Source organism: Protopterus annectens, chromosome 5.part0 (genome assembly GCF_019279795.1).
Source record: "Protopterus annectens isolate FY-2018-M chromosome 5.part0, PAN1.0, whole genome shotgun sequence".
NCBI classification, from domain to species: Eukaryota; Metazoa; Chordata; order Ceratodontiformes; family Protopteridae; genus Protopterus; species Protopterus annectens.
The window spans coordinates 1,707,139,447-1,707,163,409 of record NC_056735.1 but is presented as its reverse complement, the minus strand read 5'-3'; the positions used below and the strand labels follow the sequence as shown (position 1 = coordinate 1,707,163,409).

The 23,963-nt window shown below is 40.1% G+C and overlaps 1 protein-coding gene across 1 annotated transcript in view; it reads right to left on the bottom strand.

Annotated features, from left to right (window-relative positions):
• Positions 1 to 23,963, bottom strand: part of CFAP91 (cilia and flagella associated protein 91) — a 1,839,442-nt gene that overhangs the window by 1,353,509 nt on the left and 461,970 nt on the right. Inside the window, exon 5 of the mRNA XM_044071500.1 lies at positions 18,510 to 18,566. Within this exon, the coding sequence (XP_043927435.1) occupies positions 18,510 to 18,566 (57 nt within the window). The remainder of the gene's footprint in view (positions 1 to 18,509; positions 18,567 to 23,963) is intronic.

Sequence of the window (23,963 nt, the reverse complement as noted above, 5' to 3'; positions counted from 1 at the left end):
GGCTGCCTGTCTGTGGAAATCTTCCGTTTCTGGCGTCCTCTGCTGACAGAACGCGTTCTGCCATCTCTCATCAATGTTCTGATGGGAAAAGGATTATTACTATTGAAGCCTTGCTCTAAATTTAAACCTGTTAAACTGGTAGCATTGCTACTATCAGTAGTGATACCCTCATTCATCTTATGTGTGGGCTGGTTAGGTGTCTTTCTCCTAACAACTACTTCTGGTTGTAAAGGTATCTGTCTAGCAACTGTTTCAACATTGTCCCCACTAGTCGCAGTCACAGTAAATGGAACATTATTATCATTATTATTTAAAGCAATAACATTGTCACTTAATGCATCATTCAAACCATTGGATAAAACATTAGAAACATTCTCAATCTCATTCATGTCATTAGTACTAACATCTCTACTTCTTGTGTTAATGTCCTTATTAACAATAGAAACTATTTCTCTAGTAGTAGAAGTATTGGTAGTAGTAGTATTCAATGTGCCCCTGGGCCAAGTAAAAATATGGCCCATTTTGAAATCGTTACTGTCCCTTAATAATTTCGCCCTCTTCTGATTCAGAAGGCGTTTCTCAAATTGTACAACATTGTCCAGTAAAACATTACAAGCTTGGTCGACCACTATTGCAGGATAATTGTCATAAATTTCTGAACGTTGTTTCTGAATGTCTTGTCTTAGCGTGTCCTCAATAGGACTAAAAAACCTATTAAGCAACCTCATGTAATTGAGGCTTACCTCAATGTTCAGTTTCTGCCATTCGTAGAGGAGTTCCGGGTATGCGGTGCCTGTGGTGGGCATCTTCAGCACTTGCAGCCCCCTCGGAATCAATCCTCGCTGTATGCAAACTTCAAAGTGCTGTCTTTGAGTTTAAAATTAACAAATCATTATGCACCAGGAACATACATAAATATAAAAGTGCATGCATATTTACAATACATTTAAAAAGAGACATTTTTAATATTCAATAATTAATTAAATGAATATGATTAGGGCACATAAATATGAATTGATTATTTATTTCTTATGTTTCAAACTTCTTAACTTTTAATAGAGGTTTCAAGGGAACTTTACCATTGAGCCCTGGTGGCATATCAGCTCTAAGTTTAATGATCCATTGTGTCTCCTGGCTTCTGTGTAATTACTAATGTCACCTCTTCTCGTGTAATGACTATCTGTTCCAAAATCCTAAAGACAAAGGAATGGTTTGTGCCAGCCTCATGAACATGCTTAAGCTAAGGCATTCTTCAGGTTCCCTATCCTAATATGGTATGTGTGTTCCCGAATCCTGTCTCTAAGACATCGATTCGTTTTGCTTATATAGAACGCCAAACAGAGCTTGCAGGATGCAAGATAGACTACATTCTTTGTCATACAATTCCCATTGGCCCTCAACTTGAAATCACCTAACCCCAGTGGATGTGTAAACATATATTCCGTTGAAATATAGGAACAAAAATTACCATGAATTGCAGGTTCCTGTAAAATTGAGTCTATACATTGATCATTCCTATTCGATTTAGGATAACATAATAGATTTTCAAATTCTTCTTATTCTTGTAGACAAATTTCGGTTTATCTCCAGTTATTTCTCTGATTTTTGGGTCCACTGATAAAATATGCCAATGTTTAATATATATATCTTTGATTGGACCCATATCCTTGGTGTAATAAACTGGGAACATCATTTGATGAGAAGTCCTACATGAATTCTCTTTCATCATGATTTCATCCATACCATTATTATTCTGTTCCCCTAAGTCAGCAGAAAAATACGGTTTAGCCAACGTGGCTCTTAAACCTGGCATCTCCTCTGTGATGGACTGAAAGTCATTTGTATTATAGCATCTCTCACTCAGCATCTCTTTTAGTTTACTAAAATCTTCCTCATAGGCTGCATCCTCTGGGGTGTACCTAGATAACCGTATGGCTTGCCCTTTCACTATATTCTTGTACACATACCCAGGATGCATACTATGTCTATGCAAAAGTGTGTTCTTATAACTTGGTTTGCGATATAACCCTGTATTGATCATACCATTGGACATTTTCTCAACATAGATGTCTAAAAAAGAGACACGCTGATTCGACCATTCAAACGTGAAACTCAAAAATTCTGTGAATGTGTTCACCTCTTCCAGAAATGCTTCTAATTGTGTGGATGTACCTCTCCAAATAAGGAAGAGGTCATCCACAAACGCATCTATAAAAAGACATGTTCCTTGTATAATGCACTCTGAAACAGAAATCTATTCTCCCATTCAGCCATGGCGAGATTGGTAGCTATTGGCACATGAAGTGCCCATTGCTACATCATCCCTTGGAGAAAAATCATGTCTTGAAAACAGAAAATATTTGAGTATAACACCATCCTCAATAGATCAAGTAATAATTCAATATTGATAGTTGAATCAAATTTTGTCAAATAACTATTCACCATATCTATGCCTTCTATGTTCGGTATCTTAGTGAACAATGATTGGACATCCATGGTGACAAATAGAACATCACTTGAACCAAAGGATGGACCAGTATGTTGGTAAAGGTCTAGCAAAAACTGCTTGGTGTCCTTCAGTATATGGCAGTTCAAATCTACTACAGGTCTCAAAACACTTTCAATGTAAATGGACAGGGGTTCTGTAGACCATCCCCTTCCTGCCACTATAGGTCTCATAGGTGGTTGTGTGGGATGTTTATGCACTTTCGAAGTCCCTGTATGACCGGTAACAATGGATGTTGTACTAGTAAAAATCAAATAGGGACTGATCAATAGCCTATTCTATGAAGATTGCCCAATCTAGTTTGTATCTCTGTAATAATGGAATCCACCTCACTTCAGTAATTGGTTCATAACATCTATGATCTTGTAACATCATGAACATGTCTTGTTCATACCGATGTTTATCGAAAATTACTATCCCACCTCCTTGTCCATGAGGATCGAATGACTATGTCCTGCCTGTTGTAATTGATTCAAGGCTGTTCTTTGTGTATAACTTAAGTTATTCTTGTTCTTGCTATTAACATTGTAACTTCCTTCATTTTATAGAGGTCATCCTCAACCAATTTGCTATATGCAGCAACTAAAGGATGTGTCATTGGTATAAATGTACCGGTTTCCTAAAGGAGGGTTGGGAAGAAGTATCTACCCCATCAAACGCTATCTTTAAAGATAAACTCCTAATAAATAATTTAAAATCCCTAAGTGTTTCTTCATATCTACTATATGTAGTAGGAATGAAGGTGAGTCCCTTGGATAAAACAAATATCTCTTCTGGCTTAAATCACAACTGGATAAATTAACAACTAAGTTGTGTTCCTCCTTCCACATTTTCTTTATATTCCTGTTGGGCTGCCTGTCTGTGGAAATCTTCCGTTTCTGGCGTCCTCTGCTGACAGAGCAGTTCTGCCATCTCTCATCAATGTTCTGATGGGAAAAGGATTATTACTATTGAAGCCTTGCTCTAAATTTAAACCTGTTAAACTGGTAGCATTGCTACTATCAGTAGTGATACCCTCATTCATCTTATGTGTGGGCTGGTTAGGTGTCTTTCTCCTAACAACTACTTCTGGTTGTAAAGGTATCTGTCTAGCAACTGTTTCAACATTGTCCCCACTAGTCAGTCACAGTAAATGGAACATTATTATCATTATTATTTAAAGCAATAACATTGTCACTAATGCATCATTCAAACCATTGGATAAAACATTAGAAACATTCTCAATCTCATTCATGTCATTAGTACTAACATCTCTACTTCTTGTGTTAATGTCCTTATTAACAATAGAAACTATTTCTCTAGTAGTAGAAGTATTGGTAGTAGTAGTATTCAATGTGCCCCTGGGCCAAGTAAAAATATGGCCCATTTTGAAATCGTTACTGTCCCTTAATAATTTCGCCCTCTTCTGATTCAGAAGGCGTTTCTCAAATTGTACAACATTGTCCAGTAAAACATTACAAGCTTGGTCGACCACTATTGCAGGATAATTGTCATAAATTTCTGAACGTTGTTTCTGAATGTCTTGTCTTAGCGTGTCCTCAATAGGACTAAAAAACCTATTAAGCAACCTCATGTAATTGAGGCTTACCTCAATGTTCAGTTTCTGCCATTCGTAGAGGAGTTCCGGGTATGCGGTGCCTGTGGTGGGCATCTTCAGCACTTGCAGCCCCCTCGGAATCAATCCTCGCTGTATGCAAACTTCAAAGTGCTGTCTTTGAGTTTGCATTCGTTTAAGTTTTATTAAGTCTAGTTCCATCTTCTCGGTCGCTGAACGTAACCCTTCTCTGTTATAGACTGGACCACTCTCCACATTCTGTAAGCTATCCAGTTCACAAAAAGCCACTAAAGGATTGGTATCCATTCTCAAACAATCCGCCAAGCGATCCATAGCGGGACGTGACATCACGGGAGCTTCCTGGCCATTCCGTGCTGTGTATGGTAGTTCGATAGACTGTTGCACCCCTTCCATCATGCCTCCGGGTGGAAAAAAAGAGCTATTAACCAAATGAAAAGAAAAATATCTTCCGCTCGAAGTTAATGCTCCTCTGTGAAAAGCAATAATAGGATATGTCAAAAAAAACACTCAGGAGCAAAGCAATGAAGGGGTACAAAAAACTGTATCCCATGCACAAATCCTTTCGTTATTGAAATAATCCAAGTCTTCTAGATAAAAGGGTATAAATAAATTTATTGATGCATCACAGGTTAGCTTATTAAGCTTCTTCAGACCTTATACAATAAGCTATCTAACTGACAAGTTTATATACTTAAAAAAGGCGCCAAATTCAAAAATCTGGAATACTCCTGTCTCATTAATTATTCATGTTGTGTGTCATAGACATCAAAAATAACTCTACTTTAAAATCAAACTACAACACCTATCCCATGATTATTTTAAAATAAAATGTCATGAACAATTTACACATGCCATTAATAAACATAGTAGTATGCAAAAATCCATATATCTATATATTTAAAAATTAACAAATACGTATGCACCAGGAACATACATAAATATAAAAGTGCATGCATATTTACAATACATTTAAAAAGAGACATTTTTAATATTCAATAATTAATTAAATGAATATGATTAGGGCACATAAATATGAATTGATTATTTATTTCTTATGTTTCAAACTTCTTAACTTTAATAGAGGTTTCAAGGGAACTTTACCATTGAGCCCTGGTGGCATATCAGCTCTAAGTTTGTAGTCTATCTTGCATCCTGCAAGCTCTGTTTGGCGTTCTATGTAGGCAAAACGAATCGATGTCTTAGAGACAGGATTCGGGAACACACATACCATATTAGGATAGGGAACCTGAAGAATGCCTTAGCGAAGCATGTTCATGAGGCTGGCACAAACCATTCCTTTGTCTTTAGGATTTTGGAACAGATAGTCATTACACGTAGAAGAGGTGACATTAGTAATTACACAGAAGCCAGGGAGACACAATGGATCATTAAACTTAGAGCTGATATGCCACCAGGGCTCAATGGTAAAGTTCCCTTGAAACCTCTATTAAAGTTAAGAAGTTTGAAACATAAGAAATAAATAATCAATTCATATTTATGTGCCCTAATCATATTCATTTAATTAATTATTGAATATTAAAATGTCTCTTTTAAATGTATTGTAAATATGCATGCACTTTTATATTTATGTATGTTCCTGGTGCATAATTTGTTAATTTTAAATATATAGATATATGGATTTTGCATACTACTATGTTTATTAATGGCATGTGTAAATTGTTCATGACATTTTATTTTAAAATAATCATGGATAGGTGTTGTAGTTTGATTTTAAAGTAGAGTTATTTTTGATGTCTATGACACACAACATGAATAATTAATGAGACAGGAGTATTCCAGATTTTTGAATTTGGCGCCTTTTTTAAGTATATAAACTTGTCAGTTAGATAGCTTATTGTATAAGGTCTGAAGAAGCTTAATAAGCGAAAGCGCTAACCTGTGATGCATCAATAAATTTATTTATACCCTTTTATCTAGAAGACTTGGATTATTTCAATAACGAAAGGATTTGTGCATGGGATACAGTTTTTTGTACCCCTTCATTGCTTTGCTCCTGAGTGTTTTTTTTGACATATCCTATTATTGCTTTTCACAGAGGAGCATTAACTTCGAGCGGAAGATATTTTTCTTTTCATTTGGTTAATAGCTCTTTTTTTCCGCCCGGAGGCATGATGGAAGGGGTGCAACAGTCTATCGAACTACCATACACAGTACGGAATGGCCAGGAAGCTCCCGTGATGTCACGTCCCGCTATGGATCGCTTGGCGGATTGTTTGAGAATGGATACCAATCCTTTAGCGGCTTTTTGTGAACTGGATAGCTTACAGAATGTGGAGAGTGGTCCGGTCTATAACAGAGAAGGGTTACGTTCAGCGACCGAGAAGATGGAACTAGACTTAATAAAACTTAAACGAATGCAAACTCAAAGACAGCACTTTGAAGTTTGCATACAGCGAGGATTGATTCCGAGGGGGCTGCGAGTGCTGAAGATGCCCACCACAGGCACCGCATACCCAGAACTCCTCTACGAATGGCAGAAACTGAACATTGAGGTAAGCCTCAATTACATGAGGTTGCTTAATAGGTTTTTTAGTCCTATTGAGGACACGCTAAGACAAGACATTCAGAAACAACGTGCAGAAATTTATGCCAATTATCCTGCAATAGTGGTCGACCAAGCTTGTAATGTTTTACTGGACAATGTTGTACAATTTGAGAAACGCCTTCTGAATCAGAAGAGGGCGAAATTATTAAGGGACAGTAACGATTTCAAAATGGGCCATATTTTTACTTGGCCCAGGGGCACATTGAATACTACTACTACCAATACTTCTACTACTAGAGAAATAGTTTCTATTGTTAATAAGGACATTAACACAAGAAGTAGAGATGTTAGTACTAATGACATGAATGAGATTGAGAATGTTTCTAATGTTTTATCCAATGGTTTGAATGATGCATTAAGTGACAATGTTATTGCTTTAAATAATAATGATAATAATGTTCCATTTACTGTGACTGCGACTAGTGGGGACAATGTTGAAACAGTTGCTAGACAGATACCTTTACAACCAGAAGTAGTTGTTAGGAGAAAGACACCTAACCAGCCCACACATAAGATGAATGAGGGTATCACTACTGATAGTAGCAATGCTACCAGTTTAACAGGTTTAAATTTAGAGCAAGGCTTCAATAGTAATAATCCTTTTCCCATCAGAACATTGATGAGAGATGGCAGAACGCATTCTGTCAGCAGAGGACGCCAGAAACGGAAGATTTCCACAGACAGGCAGCCCAACAGGAATATAAAGAAAATGTGGGAAGGGAGGAACACAACTTAGTTGTTAATTTATCCAGTTGTGATTTAAGCCAAGAAGAGATATTTGTTTTATCCAGGACTCACCTTCATTCCTACTACATATAGTAGATATGAAGAAACACTTAGGGATTTTAAATTATTTATTAGGAGTTTATCTTTAAAGATAGCTTGATGGGGTAGATACTTCTTCCCAACCCTCCTTTAGGAAACCGAGTACATTTATACCAATGACACATCCTTTAGTTGCTGCATATAGCAAATTGGTTGAGGATGACCTCTATAAAATGAAGGGAAGTTACAATGTTAATAGCAAGAACAAGAATAACTTAAGTTATACACAAAGAACAGCCTTGAATCAATTACGCAACAGGCAGGACATAGTCATTCGTCCTGCGGACAAGGGAGGTGGGATAGTAATTTTCGATAAACATCGGTATGAACAAGACATGTTCATGATGTTACAAGATCATAGATGTTATGAACCAATTACTGAAGTGAGAGTGGATTCCATTATTACAGAGATACAAACTAGATTGGGCAATCTTCATAGAATAGGCGCTATTGATCAGTCCCTATTTGATTTTTTACTAGTACAACATCCATTGTTACCGGTCATACAGGGACTTCCGAAAGTGCATAAACATCCCACACAACCACCTATGAGACCTATAGTGGCAGGAAGGGGATGGTCTACAGAACCCCTGTCCATTTACATTGAGAGTGTTTTGAGACCTGTGGTAGATTTGAACTGCCATATACTGAAGGACACCAAGCAGTTTTTGCTAGACCTTTATCAACATACTGGTCCATCCTTTGATTCAGGTGATGTCTTATTTGTCACCATGGATGTCCAATCATTGTTCACTAAGATACCGAACATAGAAGGCATAGATATGGTGAATAGTTATTTGACAAAATTTGATTCAACTATCAATATTGAATTATTACTTAATCTATTGAGGATGGTGTTATACTCAAATATTTTCTGTTTTCAAGACATGATTTTTCTCCAGGGATGATGAGCAATGGGCACTTCATGTGCCAATAGCTACGCCAATCTCGTCATGGCTGAATGGGAGAATATATTTCTGTTTCAGAGTGCATTATACAAGGAACATGTCTTTTTTTATAGACGTTTTGTGGATGACCTCTTCCTTATTTGGAGAAGTACATCCACACAATTAGAAGCATTTCTGGAAGAGGTGAACACATTCACAGAATTTTTGAGTTTCACGTTTGAATGGTCAAATCAGCGTGTCTCTTTTTTAGACATCTATGTTGAGAAAATGTCCAATGGTATGATCAATACAGGGTTATATCGCAAACCAAGTTATAAGAACACACTTTTGCATAGACATAGTATGCATCCTGGGTATGTGTACAAGAATATAGTGAAAGGGCAAGCCATACGGTTATCTAGGGACACCCCAGAGGATGCAGCCTATGAGGAAGATTTTAGTAAACTAAAAGAGATGCTGAGTGAGAGATGCTATAATACAAATGACTTTCAGTCCATCACTGAGGAGATGCCAGGTTTAAGAGCCACGTTGGCTAAACCGTATTTTTCTGCTGACTTAGGGGAACAGAATAATAATGGTATGGATGAAATCATGATGAAAGAGAATTCATGTAGGACTTCTCATCGAATGATGTTCCCAGTTTATTACACCAAGGATATAGGTCCAATCAAAGATATATATATTAAACATTGGCATATTTTATCAGTGGACCCAAAACTCAGAGAAATAACTGGAGATAAACCGAAATTTGTCTACAAGAATAAGAAGAATTTGAAAAATCTATTATGTTATCCTAAATCGAATAGGAATGATCAATGTATAGATCAATTTTACACGGAACCTTGCAATTCGTGTAATTTTTGTTCCTATATTTCAATGGAATATATGTTTACATATCCACTGGGGTTAGGTGATTTCAAGTTGAGGGCCAATGGGAATTGTATGACAAAGAATGTAGTCTATCTTGCATCCTGCAAGCTCTGTTTGGCGTTCTATGTAGGCAAAACGAATCGATGTCTTAGAGACAGGATTCGGGAACACACATACCATATTAGGATAGGGAACCTGAAGAATGCCTTAGCGAAGCATGTTCATGAGGCTGGCACAAACCATTCCTTTGTCTTTAGGATTTTGGAACAGATAGTCATTACACGTAGAAGAGGTGACATTAGTAATTACACAGAAGCCAGGGAGACACAATGGATCATTAAACTTAGAGCTGATATGCCACCAGGGCTCAATGGTAAAGTTCCCTTGAAACCTCTATTAAAGTTAAGAAGTTTGAAACATAAGAAATAAATAATCAATTCATATTTATGTGCCCTAATCATATTCATTTAATTAATTATTGAATATTAAAAATGTCTCTTTTTAAATGTATTGTAAATATGCATGCACTTTTATATTTATGTATGTTCCTGGTGCATACATATTTGTTAATTTTTAAATATATAGATATATGGATTTTTGCATACTACTATGTTTATTAATGGCATGTGTAAATTGTTCATGACATTTTATTTTAAAATAATCATGGGATAGGTGTTGTAGTTTGATTTTAAAGTAGAGTTATTTTTGATGTCTATGACACACAACATGAATAATTAATGAGACAGGAGTATTCCAGATTTTTGAATTTGGCGCCTTTTTTAAGTATATAAACTTGTCAGTTAGATAGCTTATTGTATAAGGTCTGAAGAAGCTTAATAAGCGAAAGCGCTAACCTGTGATGCATCAATAAATTTATTTATACCCTTTTATCTAGAAGACTTGGATTATTTCAATAACGAAAGGATTTGTGCATGGGATACAGTTTTTTGTACCCCTTCATTGCTTTGCTCCTGAGTGTTTTTTTTGAGATATTACATTGTGTGTAAATAAAGGTCACACAGTCCTTCAACCATCTAGCTAATGTGACCTTAGCAACAGCAGATCCTAATCTAGGTCCAGAAAAGGCCAAAAATAACTGGTCAGATTTACGAAAGGGTTTAGTCCTGGTTAAGTAAAAATGGATTTGCCTGTGTATATCTAGGGTATGTAGGCAATACTCCCCTCTGTTTGAATGATTGGGAAAGAAAACTGGCAATTCAATGGCTTGATTAATGGACATTTCTGAGATCACTTTAGGCAGAAATGACGGATAAGTTCTCAGAGACACTATCTCTATGAAAAATCAAGTATGGACTCTTGATACATAAAGCTTGAAGTTCAGAAATACGTCTGGCAAAAGTAATAGCAACCAAAAACAAGGTTTTCCATGACAAATACTTGAGGTTGCAAGAAGAGGCTGGTTTGAAAGGTGCCATTGTCAGAGCTTGTAGAACTAATGATAAATCCCATGGTTTAATAGGATCTCTAAAAAGTGGCTTCAGATGATTCACACCTTTTATGAAGGTCTTGCACAATTTATGGGACATAAGAGAGGAATCTTGGACACCCTCATGAAAATTAGAAATTGCAGCCAAATGAACTCTAATTGTAGAGGCCGATAGACCCGATTGAAACAGGTCGGCCAGATAGTCTAGTATTAATGACACTGGTGCTGAAAAGGGGTCTACTTGTTTATCTTTCAGCCATCAGGTAAATTTTTTCCACTTGCTCAGATAAGTAATTCTAGTGGAAGACTTATGAGAAGCAATGAGAATATCACGTACTGGTAAAGAAAGATTATTCTGCCTGGCAATCAGGGAAATTGGAGTAGCCAAGCCGTTTCATTCAGGCTGTTCAGGTTGGGATGAATCAGGTTCTGTGGGTGTGAGATCAGCTCTGGGAATGGATGGAGAATCCATGGTCGATCTAGTAGGTGAGGCCAAAGGAAGGGGAACTAAATCTGTCGAGGCCAATATGGTGCTATGAGGATCACCTTGCTCTTCAACCGCCGGGCTTTCTTCAGAAACTGGGGAATGAGGGGAAAGGGTGGAAATGCGTAAAGAAGACCCGAGGGCCAATCATGGACTAGAGTGTCCCTGGGTGACTGCCCCAGAGGGGGAATCAGGGCGAAGTAGTTGCTGCATTTGTAGTTAGTTAGGGATGCAAAGAGGTCATAGCAAGGACTGCCCCAGTGGTGGAAGATCTCCGCCGCTATCAAGAGATTCAGGGACCACTCGTGAGGTTGAAGAATGCACCTGCTGAGTCTGTCTGCTATCACGTTGGAACTCCCGGGAATGTGCATTGTTAGAAGAAAATGGTTGGTAGCCATCGCCCATTGCCATATCCTCATGGCCTCTCAACAAAGAGGGTAAGATTTGGTTCTACCTTGTTTGTTGATGTACTAGACCACTGCGATGTTGTCTGATTGAATCGCAATTGTCCCAGACGGCAACAGGGGATGGAATGCTTGCAACATCAGCTTTAGAACATTTATATGCAGGTGGGCCTCCAGTTGGGACCAAGTGCCTTGGACTGTCTGTCCCTGACATAGCCCCCCCACCCCATCAGGGAGGCGTCCGTGGTCACTGTGGCCTTGGGTTGCTGGGGGGAGAAGGGGCGAGACCATTGTGAGAGATTGTGCGTGATCCACCAATTTAAATCCTGTTTGCACCTGTGGGTTACTCGAATCATGGCTGAAAGAGGATGAAGGATACCATTGGGTGAGCAGTAGCAATTGTAGAAGCCTCATGTGAAACCTGGCCAGGGGAACAATGGTGATGGAGGCTGCCATGGAACCCAACAGCTGTAGAACCGAGTGAGCCGTGGATTTTTCCTTTGAAAGGATTGGGATTAGTTGTTGCTTTATCCTTAGAATTGTGTGCTCTGGAATAGCAGCTCTGTAGTTTTTTGTGTCCACGAAAACTCCTATGAATTCTGTTGACTGAGATGGGGTGAGATTGGATTTCTGCCAGTTTATGGTTATGCCTAGCCTTTGAGCAGCGAGGAGAGAGTATGCCAGGGCTTTTTCCAGTAGATGTCTGGTGGGGGTGGAAATGAGCCAGTCGTCTAGGTATGGAAACACCTGGAATCCTTGAAGTCGCAAGTGAGCTGTGACGACTGCCATGTACTTTGTGAACACTCTGGGGGCTGTAGAGAGTCCGAAGGGCAGTACTCTGAACTGGTAGTGACTGGCTCCCACAAGGAAGTGCAGAAATCTTCTTGATGGCCTGTCCACCTTTATGTGGTAGTACGCATCTTGAAGATCTATAGAGCACATACAATCATCTTTTTCCAAAAGAGGGAGGATAGACTGTATTGTGACCATCCGGAATTGTTGTACTCTCACAAACTTGTTCAATGCACTGAGATCCAAAATCAGTCTCCAGTCCCCATTTATTTTGGCACCAAAAATAGTCTGGAGTAGAATCCGGATCCTATCTGGTCTGGAGGGACTATTTGGATGACTCTTTTTCTTAGCAGCTTTTCTATCTCTAGTGCTGCTTCTTCCCTTTGACTGGGTGGAACATCGGGAAGATTTTTTGAAGGGACGGGACAAAGATCGAAGGGGATATGATAACCTCTGGTTATGATCCTTTGTACCCAAGAATCGGTGGTGATGGTTAGCCAGGCAGAAGGGTACAAGGAGAAACGTCCCCCAACCACCTCCAGAGGAAAGGAGTTGGGCCGCTCTTCAGGAGCGCTGGTAGGATTGACCAGGGAAAGAATCCCTGGAACCCTGGTTACACGGTCCCCTTCTGCCCTGAAAGGAGCATCTTCCCTGTGAGTTTCCCCCTCTGCCTCTGGGGGAGAACTCAGCTTGTGTGTCACGGAAAGGACACTGAGATTTCTTGAACCATATCTTCCCACTCTTTTGGTTTCGGGAGAAAGCACATTGAGGGGAAGAATAACGGACACCTACGGGCAGAAAGGGTCTTACCGTCCTGTTCACATCTGGCCAGTGTGCTTTTAACTTTGGGCCCAAACAACGAGGAGGGCTCAATGGGGGCATTAAGAAAAGAAGACTTAAAGGGTTCCACGAAGTTGCACAAGCGCATCCAGGCATGTTGTCTCAAGACCGCAGCTGAACCCGCTGCTCTAGCTGCTCCTTCTGATGTGTGAGATATCAGTCGCATAGAGGAGTTAGATATAGATTCAATGGTGGCCAGCTGAGAGGGCACTTTGTCATGGACCTCATCAGACACGGCACCAGCCAAGGTTTCAGAGAGCTCAGAAACCAGATCCCTTTGAAGCCTGGTGAAATGTGCCATATAATTCAGGGACCTGATAGCAAAGATGCACTTCTCTATCCTGTCCAGGACCCGGGACTCTTTGTTAGGTGGATGGACAGTCTGGCTTTCTTCTTCTGCCAGATCCTTTTTTGTTGCGGCCGCCACCACCGAAGCATCCACAGGAAGACCTTTGGACCTATGGGGATCCGAAGCAGGAGGGGACAAGATCTTATATGGCCTCCGGGGAATAGCTTTGACGGTATCAGGAGCCTTCCAAGCACGCTGCACGATGAGCCAGACAAGTTCATCAGCAGGTGGAGTAACCCAGGAGGTAGGAGGCCGAGCGCAAAAGGCCTTCAGGAACACGGATTCCTCAGACGTCGGATTAGAGAACTGCCAGTCACCTCTCTGTTTCAGGATTTTGAGGATGTCGCAAAGGATACCTCAGAGGGTGACCGAGGGGATCCTTCCCCTCATCGAAATCTGTGTCTTCGGTGAGGGACTCCTCTGTGGAGTCCATGTGCTTCCTCTTACACTAACTTTTCTGGTGGACTTCCTCAGCAGGAGAAGCTGGAAAAGACAGCGGAAAAGGGGATTCCTCAGTGAATATGTCCTGTGGCCCTTGCACCCGGAGTCCGCTAGATGCGACTTGTGGAACCAGTGTACCAGAGGAGGGCGGAGGTATAGACAGTCCGGTATCACCATCAGCAGCGAAAGCCTTCTCCATCAGTTGGAAGGCTGGTCCACCCGAAGAAGAGTGTATGTCTAAGGCAGGGGTCACCCCTCCCATAAGTGGCTCAGCCTGCCAACCCAGAGTCCCTGGATGGCTGTGGAGCAGCAAGCTAAGCGTGTTACAGCTGACATCCTGGGTCATAGCAAAAGTTTCCTGTCATGAAGGCAACTGCGGTTCCTTAGTGAGATCCATAAAGGGAACTGCAGAAGGGGAAGACTGTGCTATATCCTTGGACTTCAAAGGCAATGAAGGAGGAGAATAAGAAGGGGTCTTTGGAGATGGGTGATCACCTCCCAAGGAAGGATAGTTCCTGAGGGGTGGGATACCTCTGGCCAAGAGTACCTGGTCCACAAGATGCAACACATCATGTTTGGAAAAGCTTCTAGTGGACCTCACTGAGACTGAGGGAGAAACAGGCCTGTCCACAGAAGAGGCAGACTCGGTGCCCATCTCATCTGACCGCACCGAAGACAACGGTGCCAAGAAAGACTGGACTATGGTAGTCTGCACCAAAGAAGTCATCAGTGCCAAGGTCATTGTCTGCACCGATACAGGGATCGGTGCCGAAGTAGTTGTCGGTGCCGAAGCTGGAACCGACAAAACTGGAGTCAACAATAAAGGCCTCGGTTCCGAGGAAGATCTCGGAGCTGACGCGGTGAAGATCTGCGCCGACTGAATGGTCGGTGCCGATACAGTTGTAATGGTCTGAACTGAAGAGCCCCTCGGTGCCGAGATATAGAAGGTTGCAGGAGAGGATGGAGCCGAAATCACTAATGGAGCCGAAGGACTTGGTGCAGAAGGTCTAAGCACTGAAAGCTCTGGGGCTGACAGAGAGCTCCAGAGCCAAAAATTTTGCCTTTTTAGGTTTTAGTTGGTGAGAGTCCCCAGCCAGGAATGAAGGCAAGGATTTAGCCTTAGTAGAAACATCCATTTTCTTATGGGCTTTAGGAGGGGTTGAGACCTTCGACCCAGAAATAGCCCCTCTGAAAAGGGAGATTTTAGAAGTCTCTTCAGTATCAGCTTGTTTTTCCTTTCCAACAAAGTTCTATTAGAAAAGTTCTCACAAATAGTACAGGGAGGTTCAACAGATAAATGGGAAGCTCCCAAACAATAAACACACAAAGAGTGTGCATCAAAAGTAGGCAGTTTGTGTCCACAATCAGTACACCGCTTAAACCCCAGACTACCTTTTTTATCTGCCATGACAGCAAATTAATTAATAGAAAAGTACGAACAATGGTACAAGAGAGTACCCGATTACCAACAATGGTAAAGAGAGAATACCTCATGGTAAAAGTAGTAAGGAAAAAACAGAAAAACCTGAGGAAATTATGAACGTTAGATGCGATAGGGTAAGACACAATAAAATATCAACTTTTCTGACCGAAAAGTAATTTGTAAAGCAATTAAACAACAATTGACTGTACTTAGCTCAAGAGAAGTAGCTTGACACGACCGGACAGCAACGCGGCAAACGAAATCTGAGGTAACAGGGAGAGGGGGATTGTAAGTAAGAGTTTAGCTTGAGAGTTTGAAGCTGATGCGAGCTTGGAAAATGGCCGGCTCGGTTCCGAGCTCGGAACCGATACCCATGCGTAAGGAATGAACGAGGATTAACAATATCAGATTACCTTTTGTGGCAATCTTGATTTCCTGAGTATCCTTCTGACTTGAAAATGAATGGTTTGGACTCTCGGCAAGGGAAGAGACATGGTCATTGACGTAGTGTTGAAAATGGTCCCTATGAATTCTAATGTTTGAGGAGGTTGAAGGTGAGATTTGTTTTGAGTGATTGTAATGCCTAGACTGGAACAAGTCTGAAGTACATACTTTCAATCTGCTATCAGCAGATGCTTGGTTGAGGCAGTTAAGAGCCAGTCATCTAAATATGGAAACACCAAGAATCCCTGCAGTCTGAAGTGAGCTGCTACTACTAGCATGCATTTAGTGAACACCCTGGGGGCTGTGGTGAGACAAAAGGCAGTACTCTGAACTGGTAGTGACTGGCTCCCAGCTGGAAGCACAGATATCTCCTGGACCATCTGTTCATTTTTCTGTGATAGTACGCATCCTGGAGATCTATTGAGCACATCCACTTTTCATCTACATTTTTAAGACTCTGAATATTTTTATCTGATTTATCTTAAAATGGGTTGGAAACTTTGTTCAAGGGGTTGGATTTTGTTTTATTTATGAGCTTTCTTAACATATTATTAAGGCAACAGATTTTGCTTTATTCAGGAGACTTATTAGCATATCATCAATTTTAACAAGAGGGGAGGAGTCATTATTATATAAGGATGTTGATGGAGAGTTAGGGTTTTATTCTGATGAAATCCCATTGTACTGGGATGAAAGTGCTTAATTTTACATTTCTACCACTCATTGTTTTTGTACTTGTTTGGCTTTGTGTTTTAAATAAACGTTGGTGGTTTGTGTGCTCCTGGTAACCTGTTCTTTATTTAACTAGATTTTCAGTTGGTAATATGTGGCACAAGTTTGGGTCCCATTTTTCCTGAGAAACTGGAATATCAGTCTGTTCCCAGTGAAACAATTCTTTAATTTTGGTAATAGTTTCAGAAAATAATGACCCTTCTGAGGGGGAATCAGAAACAATAATTTCTTAAGAATCAGACTGTTCTGTCTGAGGAGAATTAAGGGATGAAATCCTCTCCCAGTCCAATCTCTGGTCTTCTGACTGGAAATTAGTGTCAGAATTAGAGGACATTATTTTTCTTTTACCACTCAGAGATAAATCATAGTATAAGGAGTTGGAAAAAGCCCTTAGCAAAGCCTAAGAAATCTTCTTTGTCCAACGGCACAGAGACAGGGGAAGCTTAAAGTAACTTACTGCCTCTTTTTTCTAGGTAACCCTATGGAAATAGACAATTTCAAAGCAGAAACGCTTGCCCAGGTATCAGGCACCCTAGCCTGGCTACATGGTAAAACATCCACCACTCCCTCCTGCAAGACTGATGAGAATAGTTCTCTCATGCCCACTGAAGACAACCCAGCAGTGACAAAGGATGTCTGACCCTTGGTGACCTGAAGAACTATACCAGATGGATCCAGGGAAAGAGATGTGTGGTCTAAGGAACTAGATATGGCTACAGCAGTGTCAGTCATCAGCGACTGAGGAGGAGAAAAAGCCCACTGAACAGACAAAGGCTCCAAAGAATTCTCCTTTTTCTTGTGACCTGAAGAATAACAAAGAGCCAGTTGGCTGCTCCATGGTTAACCAAGAAAAGAGCCTGAATATCAATTAGTAGAGCCTAAAAGAGTCAGTAGAAGTTTCTGCTGTGAAAAAATACTGTTTACAGAAAATATAGTTACAACTTCCAAAAAGAACTTGCACTAAGCCCAATCAAAAATAACTTACACAATTCTATAAATATTATTTTATAAAAAACATCTTTTAACACATTTTCTTTAAAAGAAACCTGCTAACAGAACATAGTCTCTCAACAAGAATGTCTTGTGTCAGTCCATTAAAATACAAAACATAGCAAAAATAAACAGTGTGGTTAAAAATAACACTGTTTTTCAAAAATAATACTGATTTGTGAAAGGTTTTCCCCCTAAAGGATACTTAACTGTCCAACAGTAAGGAAGTGCTAGCTAGCTATCGATGTTCAGAAGTCTGCAAGAGTAGTACACTTCAATGGCAGGAAATTTCTGAAGAATGTGTCACCAAAACTACTAAATTTCTGCAGCTTTTGCCAGTCCCAGCAGTGATTAAGGCACATGGAAGGTGACCTAAAATTTTGGATTCTGATTGGATGCTATATCCCTGGCAGGACATAACATATATACATTAGGCTATTGTAACAGTGATTTAATGATGTACATCTAAACAATGCTGTTACTGGCATTATTTAACTTTTGGGCTGACCACTTAGTGGGAATTCCATGTAGTATTTAACAGTTTAAATTTTTTTCAGTGGCAGCAAAGAAATCTGTAGTTGTGGCCAAGAATTTTTTCTTTTGTGAATTACTGTAGAATTTATTCCTGTATAACAGTAATTTAGACTATTGAAAAGTTGGAATATTCTCCATTTTAGTAGCAATACGCCAAAGCCATCAGAAGACATAATACAACCATTAATTTTCAATACTCTCTACACCCACAGTGTTGCGAATAGTAACATCAAAGTGTCTATATTTTCTAGTTAGAAAGAAACAATGAACATCGAACATCTTAATACTTTTGTGAGTTATTTACTGTACATGTCTAGACTTACTCCACAAAACAATAATTTTAAAGTTTAATAAAAAAAGTGACTTACGAATACTCACCTGGCCATCTGAAGGACCACATTTGGTGGAATCTGCTGAATAAATGGGATCAAAGGACTAAAAAAAGAGAAAGATGAGACAAGAATTAATACAAAAAAATGTTTTCTGAAATAATAACATTTATTGTCATCCTTTTTCTCCACAAAGAACAGGCTTTAGCATTTTCATTGTGACGTGGTATCCTCAAGAAATGTTCCCCAACAGTTTTTTAAACACCTTTTTAAATTACCTCATAAGACATAGTCACACATACATTAACAGAAAAGAAAACAAACCATATTAACATTTTTCCCCATTCGCATACATTAAACATCACATGTTTTCTTTCTTTATAACTGTCGTCAGTCCAAAATTACAAAAATCGGTTAATTTTTGCCTTCCTTTCAACCTCACTCATCTTTCTGAACATTATTCCACATGTATTGTTCCCACAAATTCCATTTATTTCTATGTAATTTGCACTTTTCCTTTTCTGAATATGTCCCTTAAAGTTCTTTTATCTGTTTTATAGTATTCAGTATTTCAAATACAGTTGGTTTAGACGTCGATTTCCATTTTCTAGTAATTCCTTTTTGGCAGCCAAGAGAATTCAACTTAATATCTAGGCAATTCAGATCCCAGGTCCCTGTGCAAAAGAATAATTTCATCAGTTACAACTATGTTCCACCAATATTTTTGACAGAGTACAATGTTGGGGATTTTTAAAATCGGCCAACTCATTACACTCCCAAAAATATATTCCCAGTTACCTTTTTCTTCCCCTTCTCACCTTCAGCATTTGCTGTCTACCTGAGGAAACATTATTTGACATCTGCTTGAGGTTATAGAGCAATACATATGTCTACCATTTATTCCTTTGTAAATTAATTTTCCAGTCTCCTTTCTCAATTTTTCTTAACTTTTATTTGATTCGTATAGTTATAGTGCAATATTTCACATGCCCTTCTAATTATCCATTTTTTAACAACAGCTTCTGTTCTAGATTTGACTGAAAATTCTACCAGAGCAGGTCTTTTACTTAGATATTGTATAAAATCTTACCATAACTTTAGTTGTCCTTCTCTTTACCATTTCAGTATTCTTCCCTGAAGGGGTCCCTTGCCAAGGATAGCCTACATCTGGCCAGTATACCAAAGTCTTTGGATTTTATACATCACACATATGCTTCCCACATAGTGAGTAGGGCATAAAAGTGATGCATGGACACAAATACTCAACTGAATTTCCCCAAGAGAAACAAAATACCCCCAAGAACAAAGTAGAACATGTACATTCAAAAGAAAAAGGTTTAGAAGGCAAAGGAAGTGAAAGCCCATCAGACAGGAGGGTAACAAAAAAATAGGAGCAAGAACCATAACAAAGGGGGGAAGGAGGGAGGGACCGAATGAAGAGAAGAACATCTACTGTTATGATAAGATTTTACACCTTTGCATATCACTGTTGCAGTATTCTTCACTGAAGGGAGAGTGCAATAGCTAAGAAGAAGACTGGAAGGAGGAAATCACAGAAGACCCCTCTACAAACCTATGCAGAATAGCCCTGGCAAAACCTTCCCTAGCCAAGGACAACATCCAGTTTGTAATGCTTAGTAAAAGTATGAACAGTGGACCAAGTAGCAGCTTCAAGGACGGAAATGGTTTCCAAACCCCTGAAAAAGGCACCTAATAGAGTATGCTTTTACAGACAAAGAAATACTTTTTCCATGACAGGAATAACAAAAGGAAATGACAGACATCCATGAGGTGATGGTTTGTTTTTAAAAAGCAAAACCTAAAGTCCTGGTATGAAAAGAAACAAAAATTTGCTCAGATTTGTGAATAACCTTTGTTTTTATCCAAATAATATCTGAGCTATCTATGTAGGTCCAAGGAGAGGAGAACCTTCTCACTGGCAGTTTGCGGAGAAGGAAACAAAGGAAGGAAGTTCAATAGACTGATTAAGGAACAACTCATTAACCACCTTGGGCAGTAAAAAAGGATTAGGATAAAGAAGCACCCTCTTTCTGTGAAAAAGTAAAAAAGGAAGAATGGCTGTAAGAGCCTGAAGCTCAGACACTCTTGGCCAAAGTAGGAGCCAACAGCAGAACTGTCTTCCAAGTACAAAGTTACAAGGAAGCTGAACTAGCAGGTTCAAAAGGAGCCTGAGTCAATTTTTCAAGAACAAAACTGAGTTCCCAAGAAGGAGGAATTGGCCTTCTCCAAGGCCTAAAATGAAGGATGCTTTTCAGAAACTACATGACCTCAAACCTGCTGGCCAAAGGAGGGTTCGAGAGCAGTAAAACAGAGATAGCTGACAGGTGAGCTTTAAATGAAGAATATGCCAAGCCACCATGGAGCAAATCACACAAATAAGAGAGAATCAGAGGTACCCTTATTGAGAAGGGATCCTGATGGTAAGAAAGGCACCAAATATAAAATATTTTCCATTAAGTCATATACGATTTTCTGGTAGTGGGTTTCCGGGCCTTCTGCAGATCCCAAAACACGTCTTCAGAAAAGATGTGCTTAAAAGGGATCAAAAATGCTATCACCCACAGTGACATCTGAAGAGTAGACAGGTGACGATGAATAAGGGATCCCCTGTCTTGTGTGAGAAAATCCACCCGGTGAGGTAACTTGTGGTGATTGTCCCTGACAGATGAGAAAAAGGGGGAACCAGTGCTGTCTGGGCCAAAAGAGAGTCAACAACAAGATTTTGGGAGAGTCCTGCTTGATCTTGTGCACAACTCTTGGCAGCAGAGGAAGGGGAGGAAAGGCATACAGCAACATTCCCTCTCAAGGAAAAAGCAGAGTGTCCACTTTCCAAGCTATAGGAACTGGTACTCTCAAACAGAATACAGGAAGTTGTTTGTTCGGAGGGGAAAGCAAAAGATCTACCTGAGGAATACCCCACTGATGGAGTATGTCCAGAAACACATCTCTGTGAAGCATCCATTCGAGTTTGTGTTCTGTACCTGCTCAGTGAATCTGCCACTAGACTGCACTCTGAAGGAATGTAAACTGTCTGAAGAGTCAACTGATAGCCAGATTCCAGGCCTGAAGAGCTAGCCTGCAAAGGAGATAAGAGTTCGCAACCCCCAGCTTGTTGATATATCACATCACGGTGGTGATATTGTCCATTAAGATTTCCCAGGGGGCCAGGGTGAAAAAGAGAATGAAAGGCCTGTAGAGCTAGAAACAGAGCCTTCATCTATTTATGTTGATATGGTTTGACCTATGATGAAGAAGCCAGAGACCCTAAACTTTCAGAGGGCCATAAGAAGCACCCCACCCCAGGTCTGAGGCATATGTGAACAGTTCTTGAGAAGGAACTGGCACATGAAAGGGCAGTTCTGGATTGAGAGACATTTGCTGAATCCATCACTGGAACTCGAGTATTAAACAAGGAAGCAAAAGAACAGGGAACTCCAGGGGGTGGCAATATTGAAGCCATACTAATCTGAGGTACCACTGAAGCTTCTTCTTATGGACTTTTGTAAGAGGAAGCATGGGAATGGTAGAGACCATAAACCCTAGAATATTGAGAAATTCACTGGCCATGAGAGAGGACAGAGGAAGAAGAAAAGAAAGTTGCCAGGGACAAAACCTTGGAAGAAGGAAGGCAAGCCAACATGCGAATGGTCTGAATCCTGCAAATTGAGAAAAATATGATCTTGGGAAGGCATAAGCACCAAATTCTTGAGATTCATGGTGAACCCTGGACTTTGTAAAAGATAAGTGATACAGCGAAGATCTTGCAGAAGACTGCTGGGAAAAGGAGCCTGAATAATCAGGTCATCTGGGTAATGGAAAATCTGTATATCTACCCTTCTGTCAATAAAAAGGCCAAAGGGCAATGCAAAGAACTGAAAATGAGAGGAAGAAACAGATAAACAAAAATTTCCAAAACAGAAGGTGAGAAGTGATGTGAAGATGGGTACCCTTGAGGTCTAGATAAGCCGAAAAGGCCTGGGAAGAAGAAGAGGAAAAGTAAGAAGAGGCAACATCCTAAAAGAACAGACCTTGAGAAAAGTATTGAAGAGAGAGAAGTCCAGAATTGGTCTCAAAGTCCCCTCCTTCCAAGAAACCCAAAACATCCTAGAGTAGAAACTTCTTCCCACTTGGGTGGGTGGAACAGGTTGAATGGTACCCTGATCCAAAAGGGACTGCAAAACCTCTTGAAAAAAAGAAAGTTGGTCTGGAGGAGGCGGAAATTCCTTAAAAGGGGAGGTGAGATTTCCAAGTCATGAAATACCCCTGATGAATGACAGACAGCACCCAAGAGTCTGAGGTGATCTGTTGCCAATTTGGGACAGACAGAGCTATCACCCACAGTGTCATCTGAAGAGTAGACGGGCACAGAGACAAGGAGACCTGGCCGAGGGGAAGAGGAGGCAAAATGTCGAATAGAAACATGCTTGTCCTGAAAGGAAGTTGAATAGAAACATGCTTGTCCTGAAAGGAAGGCTTCTGAGAAGTAGGAGTCTGAGTGGACTTAGCAAGAGGAATACACCTGGACCCCTTCGTATCTTTGGGAGGCTGATGGGTCTGCCTATGAGCAAAGACAGATTTAGAAAGGTACTTTCCTCTGAAACTTGGGTATAGGGAAGACAAAAATATGCTTAGGTTCCCTGTATGGCCTTACCCTTATCCCAGAGGAACTTAAAAAGGTCAGCAGCAGCTGTCCCAAAACACTTTTATGATCCAGAGGAGCATCTAAAGGTTTGACTTTAATATCATCAGGCAAGGCCTGAACATGAAGCCAAGAATAACATGTCATGACAGAACCAAAATCAGCAGCCCTTGAAGATGCATCAGTAGCATTGTAACTGCATTTTATGGAGTGACGAGCGACCTAGGAAGGGGATCCAAGCAGGGAAGGAGCTGAAGTTTTCCCTTCAGAATCAGGCAGATCAGACACAAACTTAGCTACCTCAAAAAGGAGAGCTACGTCTGGTTATGTGGTTTGGTAATTAATACCCCAAAATGACAAGATGGCAGCAGTATATACTTTTTTACCCAACCTTTCCATTGCTCTACTATCCATATCAAAAGGAAGGTGTTTAGAAGAAAGGAAAAAGTTTAGAAGACTTATCACATGAGAATGAAACCACAGAAGGGTCAGCAGAAGGATATTTAAACAAGAACTTACAGTCTTCAGGCACCTTGTAGGACCTCTCAGATTTCCTAGGTGCAGGGAGGCTGAGAGTCAGAAGCTGCAAAGGCAGCTGAGAAGGTGTCCAAAGGTGTTGCCAACACAGGAGGAAATGCAAACGGATTAGTAGACTCCATTTGTAGAAGCTCATATTATCTCTTTCGGATGTCAAAGACCTAGAAGCAATCTCATTTAAAGTACTCCCATCATATGAGCAATAAGAACAGGAAAGTCACACCACCAAAGGCAGACCAATCAACGTGAAAGCAGGCAAAGAAACAAGTCTGCCACCAAAGCTCGCACCATCATACAAGCAATAGT